Source organism: Anas acuta, chromosome 15 (assembly GCF_963932015.1).
Source record: "Anas acuta chromosome 15, bAnaAcu1.1, whole genome shotgun sequence".
Taxonomy (NCBI): Eukaryota; Metazoa; Chordata; class Aves; order Anseriformes; family Anatidae; genus Anas; species Anas acuta.
The window spans coordinates 1,630,782-1,654,317 of NC_088993.1; the positions used below are offsets into that span (position 1 = coordinate 1,630,782).

General features: G+C 37.1%; 1 protein-coding gene across 7 annotated transcripts in view; it reads right to left on the reverse strand.

Annotated features, from left to right (window-relative positions):
- CLEC16A (C-type lectin domain containing 16A) overlaps positions 1 to 23,536 on the reverse strand; it is an 84,110-nt gene that overhangs the window by 7,553 nt on the left and 53,021 nt on the right. For 3 of the 7 annotated variants that reach the window (XM_068699521.1, XM_068699518.1, XM_068699519.1), the window contains 2 exons: positions 8,169 to 8,309; positions 3,045 to 3,164 (listed from right to left, as the gene is read on the reverse strand). The exons of 1 other annotated variant lie outside the window; for it this stretch is intronic. In XM_068699521.1, coding sequence (XP_068555622.1) covers positions 3,045 to 3,164; positions 8,169 to 8,309 — 261 coding nt within the window. Of the gene's footprint in view, positions 1 to 3,044; positions 3,169 to 8,168; positions 8,310 to 19,564; positions 23,240 to 23,536 lie in introns of those variants that run through there. 3 more of the 7 variants (XM_068699524.1, XM_068699522.1, XM_068699525.1) reach the window with 3 other exon arrangements.

A 23,536-nucleotide genomic window follows, 5' to 3' on the forward strand; every position in this document is an offset into this window, starting at 1 on the left:
AGAATATTTCTGTTTCAATATGATTCCAATTATTCCTGTAAAACAAACAAAAAAGCACATGAATATAAGGAAGAAGAAAAGAAAAACAGAGCTTAGAATGGAATGGATATCAGTAAGGTATCAACAGTAAGATATCAGTAAGATAACAGTGAGAGACAGTTGTTTTTTTTTCGTTTTTTTTTTTTTTTTTTTTTTTTAAACCTTTCTGGTAAGATAACCCCAAAGATGTATTCTCACTTCAGAAAATCACTTGATTTCATTTTTTGCTGAATCTGTGGCTAAAGCTTCTCCCTTTAAGGAAAAGGAAACTTAGATTTATTTATTTATTTATTTTAAAGAAAACAAACTCTTTAAACAAAAAGGACATCACTAGTTATTTTTGAAAATAAGGAAAAATTCAAAGTAACTGCAGGGGTTTTTTTGGGCTTTCAAGAAGTTTTAGTGAAAATGTGGTGATTGGTAACAGGAACGTGATGCAAGGCTTGCACTGAGAAGCCGTTCCTTTTGGGAGAATGATTTCCTCATAACTTTCATTCATTGAAATCCTGACAGACATGCATGTTCTTCTGATATGATATATATGATATATCCTTCCACGTAGGATATAAATGGCTGTTAAAGCGGCTCCCTTCTCAATATAACAAAGCAAACAAATATTTGAAAGATGACTACCTAAAAAAAATCTGGTGTTGATAAAGTTTATATCTAAAAGTCTGAAAATGCATTCAGAAAAAAAAGATAAAAACATATCAGAAAATGTAAAAGCAGAACAAACTGAGCATCTAGTATTTCAGCTACAGTATTTTATAAATAGAAAATACAAAAGCAGAGCTCTATGCTATTTTGTCTGTTTTATTTATTATTGATAGCAGTAGCAGTCTCTCTCTCTCTCTCCCCTACTTTCAATATTCCATTAGTTGCTGTCAGAACTGCTCGTTAAACGGCAGCAGGGACAGATATGCTGTAACCCAGCACAGCGTTACTGCCAAAACAACCAGGGAGTAGCCAACTGCCACTTAGTCCTTGTAGGGGCAGAAAGCAAGTATCAATATAAAACGAGGGAAAAAAAATAATATTCTGGACAAGGTCAACAGCTCTTGCTACTGTTTTACAATATACTATCCCTTCTGGACTATGAGAGTGGCACTTGCATCTTTGTGACCAGACTCTCAGGGATCAATGGGCACTTCAGGTGTATACTTAGCTTGAAACTGGAGCTATAAGCTTGCGCTAGATGAGTTATCTCCCCTATCTCTTGGATATAATGACAGAAAGAAATAAATAATCAGACTATAGATGAAGGAAACTAAATGGAGTACAGAGATCTAGCATCTTAGAACGGTAATTTGGAAAATAAAGAGGTATTAAAAAAAGAGCACCTTCTTGATGTAGTAAGTTTTCATGTACAACATCTCCCACTTAACTGAATACATCATTTCAGAGCAATGATTACCAATAAGGAAATCTTTGAGCCTCAAAATTTGAAAGCCTTTTGAACTCAGACAATTCAGAAAAGGATCCAAATAGATAAACACATTTATGTATGACCTGAATTCTCTGAGTCTTTGAAACTGGGATAAACAATTGAAAAGAAGATGTGCCCTAGCTAGAAAAAAATCTCAAGAAGGGCTTATTATAAAAACATCTGTCTCTAAAATCTGGATAGTTACCAAGCTACTAATTCAAAAAAGTTTCAAGACACCCAATTACTAGGACATTAAGTTCCTTACCCATTATTTGGAACTTCTATCTATACTGGACATAAAAATACTAAGTAGCTTTCAAAAAAAACTTAGACCCCTAACGCTTGGTTCCATTCAAATTTCACTTTCCATTTCACTTTGAATAGAAGGAACAAAAATAAATGTCATTTTCACTAATCACTAAGACATACTTTACTCTTAAATATCAAGGAGTTATCATCTAATATGGGAAAAAATATTTCTATTTACTTCTCCCCAACTCACATGAGTTTAAGCAGCAATGCTCAGGCACAAAAAAAAAAAACAAAGCCAGATATGGAATTTAAGTATCAAACAAGATTAAAAAACAGTGCATTGTTTTGCAAGACACTGGACATTACCAGCTATCTTTGGTTGTGGTGGGCTCAGCAACCTTTTTTTTTTTTTTCCCCTCCCAACACTCCTGTAAAAATAACCTTGGTAACACTATAGAAGAAAATCGCTCCACTTCTGTTATATTAACTTATGTTATGATGGTCATTAGGGAAAGAAGACAGAAAAGAAAAGAAAGAGGTAAGAATGAATACAGTCTACAGAAAAATGTCTTAAACTGTACAGCAATATACTGTGAAAGGATAACAAAAATATAAGTAACAGCACACTAAGGGAAAAGACACAAAATAAAGTCTAAAAATGAGAAAGGATGTTTACATAGTATTAACAGAATAAAAAATGCTTATGCCTTGGAGGTAAAAAATATAAATTAGATTCAAGTTAACACACGTTATGTAAGTGACAATCTAGTATGAGGTCTATTTCCATCCTTTCTGTATCTACTTCCCTTCCCCACTCCTTCAGGCAGACAATTAAACAGTCCATAAAGCCATCTGCCCAAATGTGATGACAGAAAAAAAAACTAGCTTGTATCATCACAGTCCAAGGACAGTCTTATGCTGAACACTTCTTCATTTTACCCGAGTTATAAATAGATTTCCTACTGCCAGTCAGCTACCTGCATTACTGTCCATTCTGAAGCCTGTTCTTGCTAAATTCCACTACAGCCATAGCTGCCCCTGTGCAGATGAAGACATAGCTGCTTTGAAGCTGGAAGCTTGATAGATCATTTGGCAGTAAGCAGAACTTCAGTCTTTGGCAAGACAGCCAAGAAATATGGGAGAAACTGTAGGTAGGACTTTCAGAAACAGCTAATTATTGCTGCACAATTCTCCCCAAAACCAGTACAGTCAAATATTTAAGATGCTTTTCTTCAGTTTCCTACCTTGCTGTCACTGCTGCAAGCATGGAAACCAAGTATGCTCTATTAACTGTTATGGGCTTTTCAAATCTTAGGGAGGAACCTGCCTGATTTGATATTGCGTGAGTTTCGGTTGCAGCTGCTGCTTGAAGACCTAAACCCAGTGTCCACCGTGACTGTCAGCCTCCGACAGACTAAACACCCGCCGTCGTCCTTTCCTGCCAGACCTTACTAGAGGAAAACACATCAATATATCATACCAAGGTTTTAACAATGAAACAAGGAAGGGAAACTGGAATGAAGACAAAGGATAAATGTTAGAGTAGCAACAAGAACAAGTGACAAGGACACATCCATAACTGCTGGTATCTTGCACATAATTTGACACCTGAGTCTTTTTAAGTTTTGGAAGTACTTTTGCAGCTGGAAGAATTAACTCATTCATTTATTTAGGAACAAGTGAGCTTACATGAAGTTATTTTTGCTTACCTATCTAGATATGTACATAATGCAGTTTGGATTACATCTGGCAATTCTGACAGCACTTACACTGACACAGGACTGGTATGCATTTGCATTATGATCTACTCACATCCTCTGAAAACCTTAGGAAAACCTCTCCATTGCATGTTCTGGCAATAGAGTATTATTCTGATTCCAATTGGCAATACATTACATGAGGTGTTCTCCTGAGCAGGTGACTACTTCAGACTGCTCAGCACTACTCATCTAAGATGTGAAAGTGAAGTATTACATTTGGATTATAACAAAGCCAAATGCAGCACTTTAAAAGATAACAGCAGTTAAGATGACGATGCCTGGTGTGTAGAAAGTTTCATAGAAAGAAACTTTCTAGAAACATAAGTACTTCCTCAGCTAATTAGAAAATTACTCCCATTGGAGAACAGCTCACAACACGTTTACATTACTGATCATAGAGGAAATTGTGATGGTTTCAGTAAGATCACAGGCACTGTTCTCACAGGCTCTCTGTTCTTAAGCACTCTCTCTTTGGAATACATGTATTTTATTTTATAGACTGGTATCCAATTTATTTTCTGCAACAGGGGACAGCTCTTTGTGCTTATTTTAGACCATTTCCCATTAATATCTGCCAGAAGCGTGAAATATGGCTTAAGTGACATAGAAGATCAATGCTTTCTCAAGTCCTCAATATCCATTGCTCCTGTGTAAACATTTTCTTAAGTATAGAAGCCAATTGCATTTTAAAGCTTTAGGCAACTTAAAAAGTGATGAAATAAATTGTGTATGACATTACATATATATAAGACTGCTAACTTACAGTAACAGCTTCTTTATCTTAATCCTTGGCTTATATAAAAATAAGTACTTTCCAGAAGTGCATGGTTCCAGCAAGTGCAGCCAAGGCAAGACCGTATCCTAAGCTTAGAAGCTTATGAAGTCTGCCTAGCAAGAGAACAGTTTTACCCTAGGCACAGCAACGTTTCAAATGTATGTGTTCATTAAAAAGAGACTGTAAATACAACAAAAAATACCTAACAGGATAGCAGCATTTGCAAAACCTGGCAGTACTTTTTCTGTCTTGCTAGAGACACTCCTTTCTTTAAGGGATGGCTTCTCCTTTTTTTATTTTAAGGAACAGAGGGCTAATTTTAACTGCCAGATATGCGGGAGCTGTCAGGCTTTAAAACTTCTGTGCCACAAGGTATTGTGGCAGTTACTATGTAGGATTCAGGAATTATAAAAATTTATTTCACTTGTGACAAAGCAGTTGATGCAACTATTGTTCTCTTATAGCAAATGAAACATGCTCAGCCAAGTGGTTCTATGTTAGTTCAGTTACACTTCGTTCTTGCATTAAGACAGTGTTACATTTTCAAAACCTCTTTTATTGTTCAATATATACTATTTTTAGTATATATACATATATATACACACACTAAATTTTATATTTTATATTATTTTTTTTCCTCAACTAACAAATATGCAACTTGTCTTTATTTTGTTCTCATCTATCACTGTTTTATGTAAAGTCACTCCATGCTCCAAATCTTGTTCCCTGGAAGATTTCTGTGAAGATTATAAGTACCATCTCAGATATATCAAACGTTGAACAGCCTAAATCTGTCAACAGACAGCAGCTTAGGACAGTAGTAGTAATTACAAGTTTACAGCAGAAGCAGCTGTCATGGTTTAAGATGTTGTCCTTAAGGAAGATAGTTGAGGTAGTTTCCACGACATTCAATTATCCATCTCTCCTTTTTTGTTAGTTGGCCTTCTTCACTGAAGTTCTTGAGAAACCTAGCATGTTCTTCACAGTCAGCAACCTGTTTAGCTGCTAGAAGAAACATGGGAGAAGGGAAGGCAGAAGGGATAGGAAACACACCTGTGTTCATGTGCGTGTTTAGAATAGAATGGGAAATGAGAAGGGACTCTTACATGACAGATGGTAGCAGCATTCAAGTGCTACCTCGGGGCATAAAACAAATCTTGGTAACTGCTTGCTGTTAATCAGCTACTTATTTCTTCCTCCTTGAAGGAGGTGACAATGTTTCTTGTCTTGTCACTTCATATTAAGAATCACAGAATCATTAGGTTGGAAAAGACCTTCATGCAAGCCTCCTCTACTACTTCACAGCAGAATAAGGCAGGTTAGGGGAAAAGTCGCCTAGTTTCACACTGAAGTAGAGAAATACAAACAATTATTTCAGCAACTCAGCTGAGTGGTCAGTAAGCGCTCATATCAAGACACTGTCACTTATTTTTCAGCAGCATACTTCTGTTCAGGCACAAGCCTGCAGAACAGTTGTCTGGACAAACCAAACAGATTCCCCCTTTCATGGTTGTGCTCCTGGCAGCAGGTTATAGTATAGACCACAATTACATATAAATACTACAGAAGGGAGAATATTCATTACAAGTTTGCATTAAACTGGTCAAATTAGTTAATGTAGAAACAATTCTCAGGAACAGACCAGAATCAGCATAAATTGCTTTGATACTTAAGATCAGCAAAAAGTGTCAAAGCACCTACATGGGTTAGAGACATCCCACTGCCCTGTACCCCATCCCCAACACCGTGCACCAGAGCCTTGGCGATTTTGGCATCCTCTCTAGTCTGCACTAAGGACCTAGAGGCACTGTCAGCTACTCAGCTGTTACCTGTTTAAAACATTACTTGTTCAGTATTGACTGCAACTACATTAGTAGTTCAGTTCAGATGAACAGAGCAGTTTTGAAGAATCCAAGAGCTTAGCTCAAAACTCATCCCCGCATCAGGTTAATAAGAGTTGTTGACTTGGCATTAAAGTAGCTGAAGAACATTCTCACATTAATTTCCACTGACCTTGCTGAAGGTTACTACCTACCCCCACAGTGATATGGCACAGAACTGTATCGTCACAACTAGTTTTCCTAAAGCATCTATCAATGTCCCCAGGTCCTGTGCCAAAAAAAAAAATAATAATACCAAAGACTGTTTTCCTGAATTACGTGTGGCATTTTGAACATGCTTCATGATGAAGGTCACACTAAATGTGGACCATTCATGCAACTGAATTGGTAAAGTGCAGACTGGAACCAGGCATTTCAAAACTTTTATTTTAAATTAAAATATGTTAGATGAGGAATCGCATGCTACGAATTTACTCAGCTCTTCACAGAAGTCAGATTACATGTACTTTAAAGACCTCTGTCTGAAGTATGTGTCTTGCTGCATATTACATTCTATGAACTAACATGCTGCTTACAACAGCAGCTAGAATTTTAAAACTACTTTTATTTCCTTTACCACAGTTTTCTCTTCGAAAATTGCAGACACCTTTCAGAGGATTGAAATACAGCGAAGGACATAGTAGCTGTGCCTTTCTTACACAGCTAGGGTGAAACATGTAAGTGAAACAAGTACTTTCTGTCTTTAATGCCAACCTATATCGAGACTTCTGATAAATCATACCACTTCTCTGTGTAATGTCCACGTATCTATCTAGTCTTCAGAGGGTCTGGATAACAGTAATCACTTGCCAGCGGAGAAAATAAAATGAGATCCCTCCAAAGTTTTCAATGGATTGCATTACAAAAATACCTTGAATTTCAATCTGGAGTTGCACATATTGCAAGAGTATTTTCACTATATGTTAGTCTATAACAGTAACGTGTTTTATAACAACTGGATGCTAGAATGCTTTACAAACTGTTCATATATTTGATAAGCAGCTTTTGCTTACCCTTTTCCAGTAGTACTTCTTGTAAGGATAGTCACTTCAGACATAAAATGTACACTGATCGCCTGACAGTGTTCAGTGAAACTAAGGCATTTCATGACCTAAAAAACACTAAATGCCTAACAAAGATTGCATCATTTCCTGTAAAACTGCAAAAAAGCTTTATCAGCATAAAACTTCAAAATGAAGGCAAAATGGTACATCTTAATGGGGGAACCATAACAACCATTTCAAAGAGTGATCAACACTGCAAGTGACTGCCAAAGTGAAGGGGCTGTTTGAGAAGTTTTTGCGGATCTATTTTTAATAACCAAAAAGAGTTAGAGTAGGGTCAGCTCTAGACTGAAAGCATTTCAATATGCACCCTTCAGAATTTACTTCTTGCTTACCCTCCAGCTGGAGGTTCTCTACCTCACATACCATTTGTATTTAAAAACAAGTACCATTACAGGATTCCCCAGAACCACTACAGGAAAAAAAAAAAAAAAAAAAAGAGTGAAGGCATTTCATTCCTCTGCGTGGCGTTAGAATCCTAAATAACTACAGCTATTTCAAAGTGTCTCATATTTGGCCTCTTGTTAAAAATTAACAGAAGTATCAGATAAGCATATGATTATACAACTGACTGAAAGCCAGTGTTACCCAATTCATAAAGACATTTTATGTGGAGATGAACTTATTCATTAGGGCAAACAAACAACAGCATGAGTTTATGCAAAAACAGTATTTCTGTTTAAACAAAAAACTGTTTCAAATCATATGTGCTGGGAGACAAATCAGACAACAGGATAAATTTCACCAGTATTTAAGAACACTTGATGTATACAGTGGATAAGGAGTTCCAAAAAGCTGAATAGATCAGTAAAAATTGCACCACAATTTAACCAGTTTAGGTAAATGATCAGGCGATCTGAAAACAAACCCCTACCCTGTATTTAATTTGATAACACAGGAAGTTAATTTTTCAGTAACATTTACAATACTCTACATCCCTTGGTGACTATGCTGAAAATTGTGATTTAATACCTGATGGGCTCTGTGCTGCAGATGGAGTGGAAGTTGAGCTTGCAGTCACTGAATCACAGCGCTCCGTACTCCCACTGCCACTGGAAGGTGATGAGAGTGGTGATGGATTGTGCTGATTTATGCACTGGGCTACAGCAAAGCCTGCAAGATAGGACAATGTTCACCAGTTTGTAATTAGCTTCTAAGAGTTCACCTACAGAAAGGGAAAGAGAGAATACTGCAAAGTGGTGTTAACTCCATCTGGTGGCCCAGAGGATGTACCTTCTTCATCTCAGATGCCTGATAATCTGAATGCGTCTTACTCAAAGCACACTAATTACAAGTGCTGATCAATGAACAAGGAAACAGGTTAAATGATACAAAACATTCTAAAACACAGTTTGCACAGTCAAAGCAGGTCAATTTGGGGTATATACAACACATTACTCATGGATCACACACCTTAACATAAGGAAAATGTTTAGTTAAAAATGAACAAAAACTTTGAAGACAAAGCCTACACCAACTTTTTTACTGCAGTAGGAACTTCACAAAATTTCAATAATCAAGCCTAATGCTGGTACTGGATTTCATCCACCTTCTCACAAACCTAACTTTCTCCAATCTGAAAACAGAACATTTATACAGCGTCTGAAAGCATTTATTCTAACAGTGTTCTTTTGTCTTTCAGTCTAATATTTGCTCAAATCCTTTCATTGTAACATTCTCTTCTTTCCTAAGTCTTGCATTCATTCCTTTCTCATTCCTCCACAACTCCCTCTCTCCAGCCAATTCAATCTTTGACTTTTGACTTTTTTGACTTTTGATTTTTATTAATTTCCTCACTTTACCTCCTTCCCTCTTCAGATATGATGATTTGTGTACTTTTACCCCTTAAAGATGCAATTTCAGAAAGTATTTCAGAAAGACCTGCAGCACACTGCCATCTGGGAAAGGAGTGCTAGCAAGGCACTTAGATCCCTGTTTTTTTTGCACTAAAATCCAATTTGACCTCTTGCACAAAACTAGTTCTCCACAGTCTACCTGGTTACGTCTGCAGAGCACACTGCACTGTCTCCCTGTGTAAATGAATACTGATATTCTATCATGAAATTGACTGATCAAGTATAATCAGAGGGCAATGAAAATAGAAATTTTCCCTGATTCTTAGTTATTAAACACTAACGTCTTCTCTTATCGAGAAAATACACAGCAAATGCTATTTTATAGGTTCCTAATTAAAAGGCCTGCACATATACATATATTAACACATTGTATTATATGTCCCCCTATAGTTTTGCTATTGTGCAGCAGCCAAAGCTAGCAGATACAGTAGAACAAGAAAGGAGTGTGATCTTCGGCTGTCTTACTTCGTGCTCTGTCCATCCAATTTTTTATTTTTATTTTTTACAGTATCTTCTACAATCTGTAACTCAGATTTAAATCAGATCAGGCAATGGTTTTTTCCAACACTCATGATGTATCATCTAACATTTTCCCTCCTGCTCTTTTAAGTGGGCAACAGCCAGTTTTCAGGAATATTCATAATTCTAAAAAAAAAAAAAAAATAATAATAATCATCACAACAGAACAACAAAGAATTCCCCAGAATACCACTGATTTCTGAGAAATCCAGAGCAGGAAGTAATCTGCATGGTACAGACTGCAGTGCTGAACTGTGAAGAGCACAGAGAAGTTTTGTCCAAGAAGTGCTTATATCAAAGCTAAAAAATAGAACGTGAAATGTGAGCTAGATCATTGCCCAACCTAGCTTTCTTACAGACTAAGATGTATCAGATCACTATAAATAACACACTGTGGTTAACAAAATCACTGAGAACCTGCAACCCTTTCACATGAGATTACAGGATTTTTTCCTTCAAGGCATGTAACAATTTAGGTTATTACTGTCATTTTCCACTTGTTTTTCCAAAAGAATTCCGTATCAGGTTTCAACATTTCTTCTGAGCACTTTCTTCCCTTGGATGTGATTTTTCAGCTGACTTTAAGTTAAGAGTTTTCATAGTTTTGCTATTACAGAAGTCAATTATTATCTTGAATCACATCAGTATTAGGAAAACATACATGAATCGAGATTTTAAAGGTCTAGCATCTACTTAGAATACCATGGAACTACCTCCTAGAACTTTAACATGCTTTTAGAGAGGAGTTCATGAACTGCCCTTCCCACACGATTCCAGCGAAGACAACCACCACTGCACTGCTCATACTTAGTTCATCTCGTGCTTTCTTTAGAAGATTACACTCCTCTTGTGGTTCACTCAGCAACTTTCCTCACAACAATGTGCTTAGAGCAACTCCTTGATGTTCAGCAAGGCTTTCCTTTGGCTGACACATTCCTCCCAGCATTTGGAAGCTTTTGTTACCAAAACCTGAAGTGATGAATAAACAGCTCTTCAGAAGCAGACGTGCTTCTTGCAGTGACAGAAATATCTTCAACATGAGCTATGGGTCATTTGCTACCTAGGACACTTAGCTGATTCTACAGCCCTCCTCGCTGTCCTGTGGAAATCATTAATGAGAAAGTTTACCTTTTACTGGCAGTTCCCTGAATTACTGACAGTAGCCACGACATGTACGTACACTAGGATTAACCTAACACCACATAGTGCTTGCCATCTTCACTGTATAGTGAACCCTGAAAAGGGAAGCACAATCTGACAGGTAGGAGAGAAATCAAATGCACCGAACAATACTTGATTCTTCTTTTAAACGGGAAATCTCCCACAGTGCTGGATGGATGTTTCACCCTTTATGGCGAATGTTCAGTATGGGGTTTCAGTTTGCTGGTTCTGGGCAGGAGGCAGCCAGAAGTAGGTTTTTTTTTGTTTTTGTTTTTTTTTTTAAACTACAAAAAGCATATGAAAGCTTTGAAACAGACATGGCAAATCAGGAAAATGATTTTAATAGCAACATGTACTGACAGGCTGCATTATAAGGAAAAAGAATGGATAGAGAAAGCAAGTCACACAGACAAAAGCTGATATATACTAGTTCAGTTAGCAATTTGACTTTCTTTGTGGTCCTACCGCTTACCTTCTACCACCCATGCTTGGATTCAAGATCTAGACTCAAAACCACTTGCAGAAACACAATGCTGTCTGAGCTGCTGTAGTCCTTGCATCATCATTCTAGATAGGTGAAGGCCCCTTTCACCAGGCTTTTTCTCTTGAGTTCCTATTCCTCAAGACCAAGATAATCACCAATTGAAAGAATTACATAACCACTGTCCCAGGAGACATCTACTTTAGTTAAAAAACAGTTTGGTAAGCACCTCATTCTTCCATAAATGTAAATAGTTCCATGCGTTATTCTTCTGCCTGAAACCAAGCCATCGATCTTCTACAACCATTGAGATAAATTAAATTGCGGTTATACACAGTAGCACCTGATGATCTGCAAGAAGTTAGCCACAAATTAAACTACCTCAAACAAAGGACATCTATGGCACTTGGAGCCACTGATATATACATTTTTAAATAAACATGCTTGGGTTTCTTACACAATACTTTGTGTTTGGAAACAGCTGTTAGGGTGGGAAACAAGGAACAATCAATGGGCTTGTGATCACAAGGGAGACAGAAAGCCATCTGTTAAAGTGAAAGAAATGTTTTTGGAATAGCTACTAGTGCCTTTGGTAGAAAAGTGCTTACATCAATTTATTTTGTTTCGTTTCTGGGGCTGTACAAGATTGCACCCATGCAATGCATTCCAGATCCACAAAAGGTTTGCCCTGTTTTTATTTCAAAGGAGGAGAAGCTTCCATCCTCACCACAACAGTGGAGAAAGCAGACAGTCCTACTGTAACTATATAGGAGGAGCTGGCCTGATTCAGCAAGACTGCTTGTGCAAAGATTCTGCAGAACAGAGCTCATGTTTTATGGATTTAATTCTTAAACTGAAGCATGTGTTTGCAAATTATCTTACAATTTCTCTCCCTTCTTCCCATGAAACAACTGTCATGACAGGGTTGCTTTTTTAGCTCCTCTTTGCAGACCCGTAAATCTAGTGCAAACTCTCAGGAAACCACCTCTGACAGCACAGCTGGTTTTCATGCCATAATGTTCCTTGCTACTAGTTTAATCTGTTTCTAGAGCAGGAACGGTAAATTCTACAACAGCAGTTTCTTATTGTATGTAGATAAACACACAAAAAAAATGTAACCCTCTCCTTCAAACAGAGTTTCACTTGGACAATTCCCTACAGCAAGAGGAGGTCTATAAACATGAAGCACAACTTTGTTTTCTTTCCTATAAAGGCCGAACTGCTCAAAATATTACAAAAACCCTTTCCCTCCTTATTATTCCCCCAGTCCAAAGCAAGATCCATTGCTTGATGCACTACCAGGTCTAAGACAATCTTACAGCAACAGTCCTAGTGTGTTTTCTTGCAAATGTTTCCTGAATGGAAATATTTAAGCACTACTTCCTTGGCCACCATACGTACAGACTCCTTCAGTTATCATCTGTGCAACTGCAGGTAACTCACGCTGTCTGAAAACATAACGTTTTCTGACCCAATAGCTGAAAATAACAGCCCTTGATAAAAGAAAATCCAGGAGGGACTCTTTGCAGTCCATACAGAAGTGACATTTAACAAAAGAACTTGTCAAGTTGTGAGTCAAGAGGCGATGGCAGACAGATTTCCTGGGAAGCTAAAGAACAAGCTCATAAAGGCTCAACATGTTCTCTAGTGCTGTCAAAATGTAAACATTTATTTCAAACTGCAGTAACTGCACATGGTAGAATAGGACATAAAATTGCATCATATAGGACTGGATGCAGAACTTTCCTAAAATATATCTAGACAACAGCTTGTGTCAGCCTCCAAACTTCTGTGTTTATGACTATATGAAATACAAGGTCACCTTTTTCCAAGGGCACTGTCCTCACTCAGTAAAATGACCAGAACTCAGAATGGCTAAACATTCAAAAGAAACTCATCTGTCTGAATGCATGGCCCTAGAACTTGGAGTGCCCATATCCCTGCTCGTTTTGCTCGCACAAGATTATTAAGCTTCTTCCTCAAAGGCCACACTGAAACTCAATAGTTTTTCAAAGTGCCATAAGAATGTGAAATGACTGAATCATTTGGAAGACATGAATAAAAATACAGCTAAATAAGTATTATTTCTTCGTCAGTTCACCCAGCTTAAGAGTTTCCCACTCCCTTTCTCTCCTGCCCCCGTATAACACCTTTAGATGCATTTGATGAACCATCTATGGTTCAGTTGTTCTGGTAAGCAGATCACCATGAAAATAGATCATTTCTTGCTGTAATTTATTTTAAGAGAGTACTGAAACTCAACCCACAACAAGTTACCAAAGTAACTGGTGGGATAGCAAACAACATTTGAATGACTGGCTTCTGTGCAGGACAGCTGAGCTGAAAACTGAAATTGAAATCTGCCCTCTTGCTGTAGATGGGGGAATCCCAAAATAGATTTCGCTTGTGCTAAATCTTTGTGCATTACATGAATATTAATTTTTCACAGTTGCAAGCACAAATACATTTATTTTTGTCCTACACCTGTGTCAACACGAAATGGCAGTTCATTACATTTTACCAATTTTGAGCTGAGGGAAAGATGTCAAGCCTGAAGTAGTTCCATTTTTGGTAGGGATTTAAGACAAGAATAGCTAGATATTTTTATAGCACACTGCCATTTCAGAGGAAACTGTCACTGATTTCACCTCCAGGTGATTGAATTCTATAGATCCGGCTCAAGCCCCAGAACACTACCTAGAAATTGGCAGCTTTTTCTGACCACCGTTAAGAACTATTTACAGTCATTACACAGAAGTCTAAAAACTTACTGACTTTTAACACTGAAGGAATCAAACTATCCAAGCTGATAATCAATTTCTCTTCAGAAGATCACAGAACAAAATCACAGAATTGTTTATGTTGGAAACGATCTTCAATATCAGCAAGTCCAAACGCCAACCTGACCTATCGAATCCCATTGCTACATCACATTCCTTAATGCCATGCCCCACATCTCTTAAATACCTCCAAGGATGGATGATTATATAAGAATTGGGATTCTAGAAGCATATCCTGGGTAGGGTGGATCCCTATTTGTTGCAGTTATTTTACGTCAGTAATTTAAAAGAGAAAGATTTTTACTCTAAGTAAGCACACCATACCCATCTCCACATAGGTAATTTCTGAACGAAAAAAGTCCCATGCTTACGAAAGCAGCATTCTAATCCTGCTCAGTTTTCAAAACTTTTTTTTTTCCAAGTTTTTGCAAGCATCAAATGCATGTTTAACTTTTTATTTTCAATGTCACATAATTTACTTCCTAAAAGCTGCAATTCTGAGGTCAGATCAGAATCAAGATAATAGTTTCTGGAAAAGTACAGTGTACAGGCTCCCTGCATAAGGTACAAGAAACAAAAGGAACAAAAAAGACAATACTTTGCCAACAGCAGAGTGAAATTAAGAATCAGAAAAGCATTTAAAAGTTTCATATACAAGGGGTAATTATGTGTAAATGCACCAATCCTAAGGCATTCATCATGATTTTACATTTAGAGTTTGCACTAGCAGAAACATTGAATAATACTAGGGAACAGAATGGAAAAAGCAATCAACAATACAACAATTGCAAGCAGTTGTTTCTGAGAACCTCTGTTTAGGCTTGACAGATTTTTCAGCAATGCCGTTATCCTTCTCTTCCTGTGCCCATTCAATCATTTCCCATAAAAGACACTTTGAAAAACTATTGAGTTTCAGTGTGGTCTTTCAGGAAGAATCTTAATAATAATCTTGTGGCAGACAAACAAGCAGCAAAGCAAGTTAGTTCAAAGGACTTTGGTATTTTAGTACTATTTTAGAAACACTGCTTGCTTTCTTCAAATCATTTTGGAAGAGTTTAGCTGATAATTTCCATATAAATTCCAGATTCACAGCACCCCTTACTCAGAATTCTTCGCTTGCTGTAGCATCATGCATAATAGGAAAGGTGAAAAATAAAGCATGACTGTCATTCCATTGTTTTATAGCAAGTTAATGCTCATCACTTCTTTAGCACTCAAGGCAGAATAGACATCCCTTTTTCGTGTTTCCTTGGCTTACACCGACTCCCACATAAGGCTGTCTTAGAGAGTTTTCTTGGTATTTGCACGTATTCATCTTCAAATTCTCCAAAGAAAAAAACACATATACATTGCATTTTTTGTGTGTATATATTAGCCATAGCTACTTATAAACAGGATTTTGAACAGGTTTGTAAAGCTGGAATTTACATTATGACACTATTGTCATATAAACATACAGGGATATATTAATAGTAAATATAAAGAGTCAGGACTGCCGATCATGATTTCAAATTCCAGAATAATGAAATACTTAAATATTGCTGTCCAGCTGATTAGGGTAATATTATTATTATTTTGACAATATATTAATTGTAGTGTATTTGTTAAAATAGCAAAATCACTCATAAAATATGTGGATAAATAAGAAAAAATCTATAATTAAAACTATCAAGAAAGTGTATGGATTCACAAAAATACAGTAGTTTTCAACCTTGCATTCTTCATCGCTGTTCTAAAGAACAGCTTCCTGTGTATGCAATACCCAGGTGGTTATTGTATTAGACTTCACTCTAAATCAGCATTTTGAATTCTGCACTGAACTGCAGAGCATTTCCATGATTCAGTTCGCTTAATGTGAATATAAACAGGAGGGAAATGCTTTCAGCTGGTATACACAAATAAGATGAAGCTTCCTAAAAATTCCATACATAAGAATTTAAATCGTTACAGCAAGTAGGAGTCAGTGAGCTCTCGAGTTCAGGTGGCAGCACACCTACCCATGTTAACATTTTACATCATTAAAACAGGACAAGCATACTCAGCTATATAATATAGAACACTTTTTAAAATAAAGGGGTGAGGGGTGAATAATCAGAGAGGGAAGTATGCCTTCAATATGAGTTTTGCCAATATCTCATGAGGGCACTCTGGATATTTTGCCGTAATCTGTCCAAATTTATCAAATTTTGTTTCTTTTATAAGCTACGTAACGTTTTATTTCTTGCAGCACTCCTGTCCTTGAAGTACAAAGCTTCCAATGATCAGTTTGTGAGATAGAAGAGTTCCTTACTTTGTTCATTACAGGAAAGGAAAACACTAATGTCCAAGTACAAGTATCTCAACACAGGATGATGGGAAAAGGATACAGCAAAAATGAACACCCATTACAAAAAATTAAGATGAAACATGTCAAGAAATCACTGAATTTGCTAATGGGAAAATATTCGATTTTTTTTTTTTTTTTTTAAAAAAAGAACAATACAACTACTGTTGATGAGGGATTTTAAGTACGCTTGTGGAAGGTAATTGAGGGGAGGGAAAGGTAAGTCTTAATCACTCAAAATACTGTAAATGGAAACCATTTACCAAGAACAAATATTCTAACCAGGAAATTCTTCCAGGAGAAATCTGCAGAAGAAAGGTGAGCAGAATTAATCATGGCTACAGGAATTAAAACAATACCCAAGAGCTTCCAGCGGTGCCTTTGTCACTACTTTATGACTTCCAGTTGTAATAAAGCTTAGTTACAAACACAACTATTTCCTTTCCGATAGTCATGATTCTGCTCCAACAGAACTTGTTATTTATGACTAAGGTATTACTGTAAAGATGCACCTTCCCAGTTCCTTGCAGAAGATCTTATTTCCCTAATCACAACATTTCACAAGACAGTGTTTCCTTCATAAGCTATGTATCAACAGTCACCCTTTTGCTATGTTCTATATAACAGCAAATTTCACACCAAACACCAAAATACTTCTGGTATTGCAATACTCTCCACCTTTACGAAGTGCTGTTCTGCCTCAGAAAAATGATGCACTTCAGTCTGAAGAGATCGTTTAAATCTAAGAAATCCACTTACAGCCTCATAGAGCTGAAGAATAACTGTTAACAGTAAGAAGTTTTTCCATTAGGAAAAAAATATACAAAACAAATTGGTTACATGGAGCTCAATTGCCAGTAGCCACCGATACTTTAACCAGCATTAAAAAAAAATGATTAAATGACATTCTTAGTCTCCCCATTTTGCCATGCAATGACAATACATGATGACTGTAGCTTTATTCACAATCCTTCTCATCAATTCAGTGTACTTAAGCAACTAGTTTCTAGAACAGTCATCAGGACTTGATTCTCTGCCCCAGCTGATACGCCTTGCCAGAACATCCTCACCACGAGTGATACTTCACTGAGACATTTATTTTAGCTGTCCCTTAATGTACAAAGGAACTCAATGGTTAAGTATGCCACAATTTCTTCCATCAAACTCTGAGAAATGGGAATAACTGCTGTAGTTCAAATAGCATATTGTTAAGATGAAAAGTTAATGAGTTAATTCAAAAAGCACATCAGCACTGTAATACAAGAGCCCAGAATTCTCAGTCTCTCTCAGAATATGGGGAGATATTATAAAGTGCTGATTTTTACTAAAATTAATCCTTGTAAATAGTAGATTTCCCAAATTGTAAATGGGAAAGATTCTGTTTCCAATCCTGTTTATCAAAAAAAAAAAACTAAAAAAAAAAATAGCACTCCTGCATATTTAACTCAGTGTTAATGGTATCTTTCATTCCTTGCACATGAATAGTAATTCGTATTAAATAAATCATGTTTGCTGTATCTTGTGTAATCTTAGTGCTGTCAAATTACCCTATTAGCCACTTCTGCTTGAATACCTCTGTACAGAAGTGATTTTGTTCCGGATCATTCTGATGATAGGAAGAATAGCATTTAGCTCATACCTCAAATCTGATGACCAGACAACATAAATAGATAGAAAAAAAAAGGCAGTAGAGTTGGGTCATTAAAAGCAGCAGCCATAACTAAACATCAAACTTGGGATGGTTCACAGAATATTAATAAGAAAAAAACAAGCTGAGGTGATAAACAGTTAGCTTCCATTATTCTTGTAAAGGAATTATTAGTACAAAGGAATTTAAAAAAATGGGAAACAAAAGCAACTACATCCCAGAATCCTGCTGCATGGGATACTTGAAACATCTCACACTAGTTCTCACATTGAACTCCTTTGTTCTGTTTTGTTTACTGCTGTCACCTTGGCTGCGCTTCGCTGAAAGCAAGGGCTGCTGCTGCTCCTTCAGATGGGGCTGGCTCCATCCCACAGGTCATGTAAGGTATCTGCCAGCCCCATGCAGGTGCTTTGTATGTCTCAAGACATATTAACAGGCACTAAAACATAACTAATGAACCCACTTGCCTCGATGCATTAGACCAAATTTCCAGCAAACCAACAAAAAGCAATATATCTGTCCCTTTGAAAAAATTTTAAAAAATTTGAAAAAATTAAAAAAATTAAATAGTGACATAAAATGTTTCTAAAATATTTCCATTCATTAGAAAATTAGAATTATTCAGAATCCTGTCCAGATGTTCTAAACTTCAGTTTAGTACTGAAGTAAAATACCCCAATCTGATGTTCCTGTGGTGGTTGTGGTTGATGACAAACGTGGAAGGGTTGATCAGTCCTATAACACAGTTCCAAAATAACTTGTATACAGCATTCAAATGTGCTGAGCAATTCATAAAATTAGTAAGAAGTGCAGATGCTCATCACCCGTGATCAAAAGAATCTGTTTCCTTAATGTGGATGGATACAGTGATTAAATTCTGAAGGGTTATAAACATTTCAAGAATGCCTTCCTATTAATTAAAAAAAAATAATCTATGATCTTATGCCCACCTGTAGAGCTTGCCAAAGAAGAACATTTTTAGACTGTATAATATGCTTCTAGTGATTTATGTGTAAAGAAAATTTTAGTTCTGCTATACATGTATATCCATATCCAAGCAATCTCAAACACTGCTTAAACAATACTTGGTATTTAAGTTTTCCTAGAACTATTTTCAGGAAGCAATGCAAATTTTACATAAACTCTCACCTACCTCCCCCCCCTCCTCATTTAAAGGGGGATAAAGCTCTAAAAGGAGCCCATTTTTCTTCCTCTAGATTTTAAAACTGAAAGATAGTCATACTTTGCTTGTAATGGCTAATATTTACACTATTTTTTCTTAAACCTTTTTGCCCTGAATCTGAATATTTTCAGCATATTTTACAGTATTAACAAAGGAGAAAATAGAGACATCTATGGATTTAATTTGTTTTTTGAAAAACAGATTCACAGCAGGAAAACAACTGTAGCTGTTAAAAATATTTAGATATGTTAATACAGGCTTTCACCACACACTGAGCATATAAATATCAGCATAGAACTTGTGTTTGAAACTGATATTTGAGTTTGCCCGGAAAACAATTAATTTACTTTAAACATAAGACCTATGTTTACAGGAGACCTACCAATTCTGCTTTTTTTCTTTGAAAACAATGTAATTGTTTACATGAAGAGTGTTTCAAAAGCATCATATGAATACAAAAGTAATATATGAGACGCTGACCAGCCAACTACACTGTCTCTGAAGCACTCTAACATTCTGGCATGGGCATTAACCTAAAACAGACCCTGAAGTGTATACATAGCTATGGCTTCATGATAAAATTGATCAAGTGAAGGACTTCGCCTCTGTTCTTCTTTCATAATAACAGCCAAGCTTATAACGCCAGTCATGAGGCATGAGTAACAGCAATTGCATAACCCGTGATTTATAAAGGGTGTTAACAAGGATGCGCTGAGGCATGGTCTGTTATATGCCACTTTTCACCCAACTTCCACAAAAGCCAGTTTTAAACTATTACCATCTCTCCCCACATTCACCCAAGTAACAGGAAGAACTTTAAAAACAGATTTTAACTTCAGACCTAAAAATTAAAAAGCAATGTTGAGCACAGCTTGACTGCAATGAGCTAACTGCAGGCTCCCTGGCAAAGTACAGCACTATATATATATACATGGTCTGTTCTGAAAGTAGTAGGACTGGCTTTTTCCTGGGCGAACGGGCTGGCGAGAGGTGGTCTGCGCGTGCAGGATCGGTGGAGGGGGATATTGGGAACGCTGGGAAAAATCGGCAGTCGGCTGTCGGCCGTTGAAGAGAGCAGGTCGCTTGTACTGTGAACAACTGTCAAAACGCCTCGTCACGGAGAATCATGGAGCATTTACTGGAGCAGCGATACGCGATCAAATTTTGTGTAAAGCTTGGTAAAACAGGCAAAGAGACTCACAACATGATTAAGGTGGCCTACGGTGATGCTGCCATGGGTAGACCGGGTGTTTTGGAGTGGCACAAGCTGTTCCGAGAAGATAGGGGAAGAGTGGAAGAGTGGACTCTGGACGCCCTTCGACCAGCAAGACCAATGAAAATGTGTCGCGAGTGAAAAATTTACTGAACTGTGATCGCAGGATGAGTATCAGAATGATTGCTGATGACTTGAGCATTCCTCAAACCCAAGTTTTTGAGATGGTGAAAGAAAACTTAGCCATGAGGAAAGTGTGCGTGAAGTTTGTGCCACGAGTGTTGTCAGAGGAGCAAAAGGCCAACCTGAAAGTGATCTGCCAGGATCTTCTTCATCATGTGAATGAGAAGCCCAACTTTTTAGACAATGTAGTGACCGGTGACAAGATGTGGGTGTTTGAATACGACCTGGAGAGTAAGTGGCAGAGCACAGAATGGCACACCCCTGCTTCCCCATGCCCCAAGAAAGCACAAATGAGCAAATCCAAGCAAAAGTCCATGCTCATTTGCTTTTTTGATCAACATGGAGTCATCCACAAAGAGTTTGTACCACCTGGACTAATAGTTAATGCAGTTTTTTACGTGGAAGTCCTCACAAGACTGCAAAAATGCATTGCTCGTGTCCACCCAGCCATTGTCAACAATTGGCAGCTGCACCATGACAACGTGCCGAGCCACACAGCGTTCTGCGTAGTGGAGTATCTTGTCCAGCACAAGGTGGTAACGCTGCCTCAGCCCCCCTACAGCCCCGACTTGGCCCCACCAGACTTTTTCTATTCTCGAGAATAAAATCGACCCTCAACGGTAAGCATCATGCATCAGTAAAGGCGCTTCAAGAGGCTGTGATGAGGGAGCTAAACAGCAATCTGGTCCAGGTGTTCCTGGAGGCATACGAAAACTGGAAAACTCGTTGGCAGCAGTGTGTAGGTGCAGAAGGGTGCTACTTTGAAAAATTCTAATCGTTTGTTCTATTCTCATGAATAATTTTTTTTTTTTAAATGAGTCCTACTACTTTCAGAACAGACCATGTATATGTGTATGTACAGCACTATGTGCCATATGACACAGAAAATGTACCAGAGAGCACTGAAATAAGTGGTCTTAGAACTTTAAAAATCATGGAGAAGGGAAGTTTAGAGAATTCAGTTAGTTACACTAAAATTCTTCAAACCACGTGCCATTTGCAGGAGGAATTAAAACAATGTTGACAATTTCTTAGATCACTCTAGCTGCAAAGCATTGACAGGTAACACTGTCCTACACAAAAGAGATGATTAGTTTTCTAAAATTATTGCCAGAAACTCTCCTTTAAATCCACAAAAAAAAAAAAAACACACCATCACCAGGGAAAGCTTAACCTTTTTCTTACAAAGTATAATCAAATCAACTTTCTACTCCTGTTGCGTTTCTCATATACTACACAAGCTTTGCAAAAGTCAAACATCACTGAAAGTTGTAGCATTAAGAAACGAAAACAGGAAGCTTGTACCTTAACTGAATTATAAAACTTTTCTCTTAAAGTAAAAATAATTCCGGGCCTGATTAAGGGATAAATATGAACGAATTCAAAGCAAAATCATGTGGAACTGGGAATCCTCATTCATTCATCAGCAAAATTGAGATGGTAGGGGTATTTGATATGCATTTTGTAATCGGATGTAAAACAATATATTAGCACATCTGTATGTTACTACTGGCTGCTACAAAATGCCTTCCAAAAATGTGGGATTTGAGAAACTTCATGTTGTTTGAGTGATTTGTCATAGTTGTTACCAAATTAAAGATTCAAAATACTTTTTTCTCTGGATTTGTATGTGCATACTTTGAAAATCTTCAGTTCCTGGAGATCAAACTAAGTATACAACTGTTTGAATCAACTGGCCTGTTGTCTCCCCACTCTCTCCCCTCCCCCCCCAAATCAGCAGATGATGTCACTTGTTATGACTACTTGTACACTCCTCTTACAGAAGGTTTATTCTGTAATGCTGGCATCTTTCCAACCACACCTTTTCCATGAAAGTCTGAAGTCAAACAAGGAAATACATTCCCATCATACATGATGAACTCGACTTTTGAGATATACGACCAGCAATCTGAAAGCTTTTGATTTCTCTTCTCCATGCTCAGCACTCACGCAAGCTGATCTCCGAGTCAGATATAAGGCACTAGAACATTTATTTTCTAAGTAGAGGATTTGGATTTTTTAATCTGTGAATCACATTAAAAGAGAAATGCTGAGTTTTGTCAAATGGCTGGCAGCTAGTAGTAACAAGATTGCGTCAATTTGTACTAATAGAGCAAAATTAAGCAGTTTCAAAGAGATACAACTTCAAAATGTCTCAATCCCAAAGGAGAAAACTTCACCATCTGAATTAATAGCTTTGCAGAGATCAATTTTTGAAATAGAAAATAGGGAATTAAAACAGAAAAAAAAAAAACAGGACTGACTTAGAATCATCCCTTTAATCCCAATTCCAAGCTAATGTTTTAAGAGTAGTTGTGGCCCTTTTCTGTCTTGTTAGCTCTGAAGTAGATGAAGCAATGCGCAGTATCCCAGCTGTCTTTACAGACTGGTGAGAAACTGCTAATAACTTTAAGATGGACCTATGCACAACTGACAGATATGTTGCATAAATACTGAGTATTAGAAACATGATGATTCAAACTAATTCAGTTTGTAAATGATGACAAAGCATTAAGGCACTTCCAGTGTATTTGGAGAAGCTGCCATGGATATGTTGCTCACAACACACCTGGAATACACACCCAGCTACTACTTGTCCTCCTAAGGCTAATTTTTTCCCAAAAGTCTCATTCTGAAGTTGTATGTTTAATTCAGCTCTTGAAAATACAAATTACAAAATCTGTTGTAAGGGCAGTCTGAAAAAAAAAAAAGCAATTTTAGTATTTTCCAAACTTCTCGATGACTGAATAAAATTGAGTATCTTGGAAATCTGGAAGTTATTTGTCTTGTTCATGTTCACTAAATGCTTTATCAGCTATTGTAAACTTGTGACCTTTAAAGCCTCAAAATTTGAGGTTTCAAACAACTGAACGTAACAGGAAGAACCACTGAATTCAAATACAATAAACAATTTGTATGTATTAATGGATTGTATTCAAGTCATAAATTGAATATGTACCTTCCTCCGTCTACACACACCCTGCAATATCTAT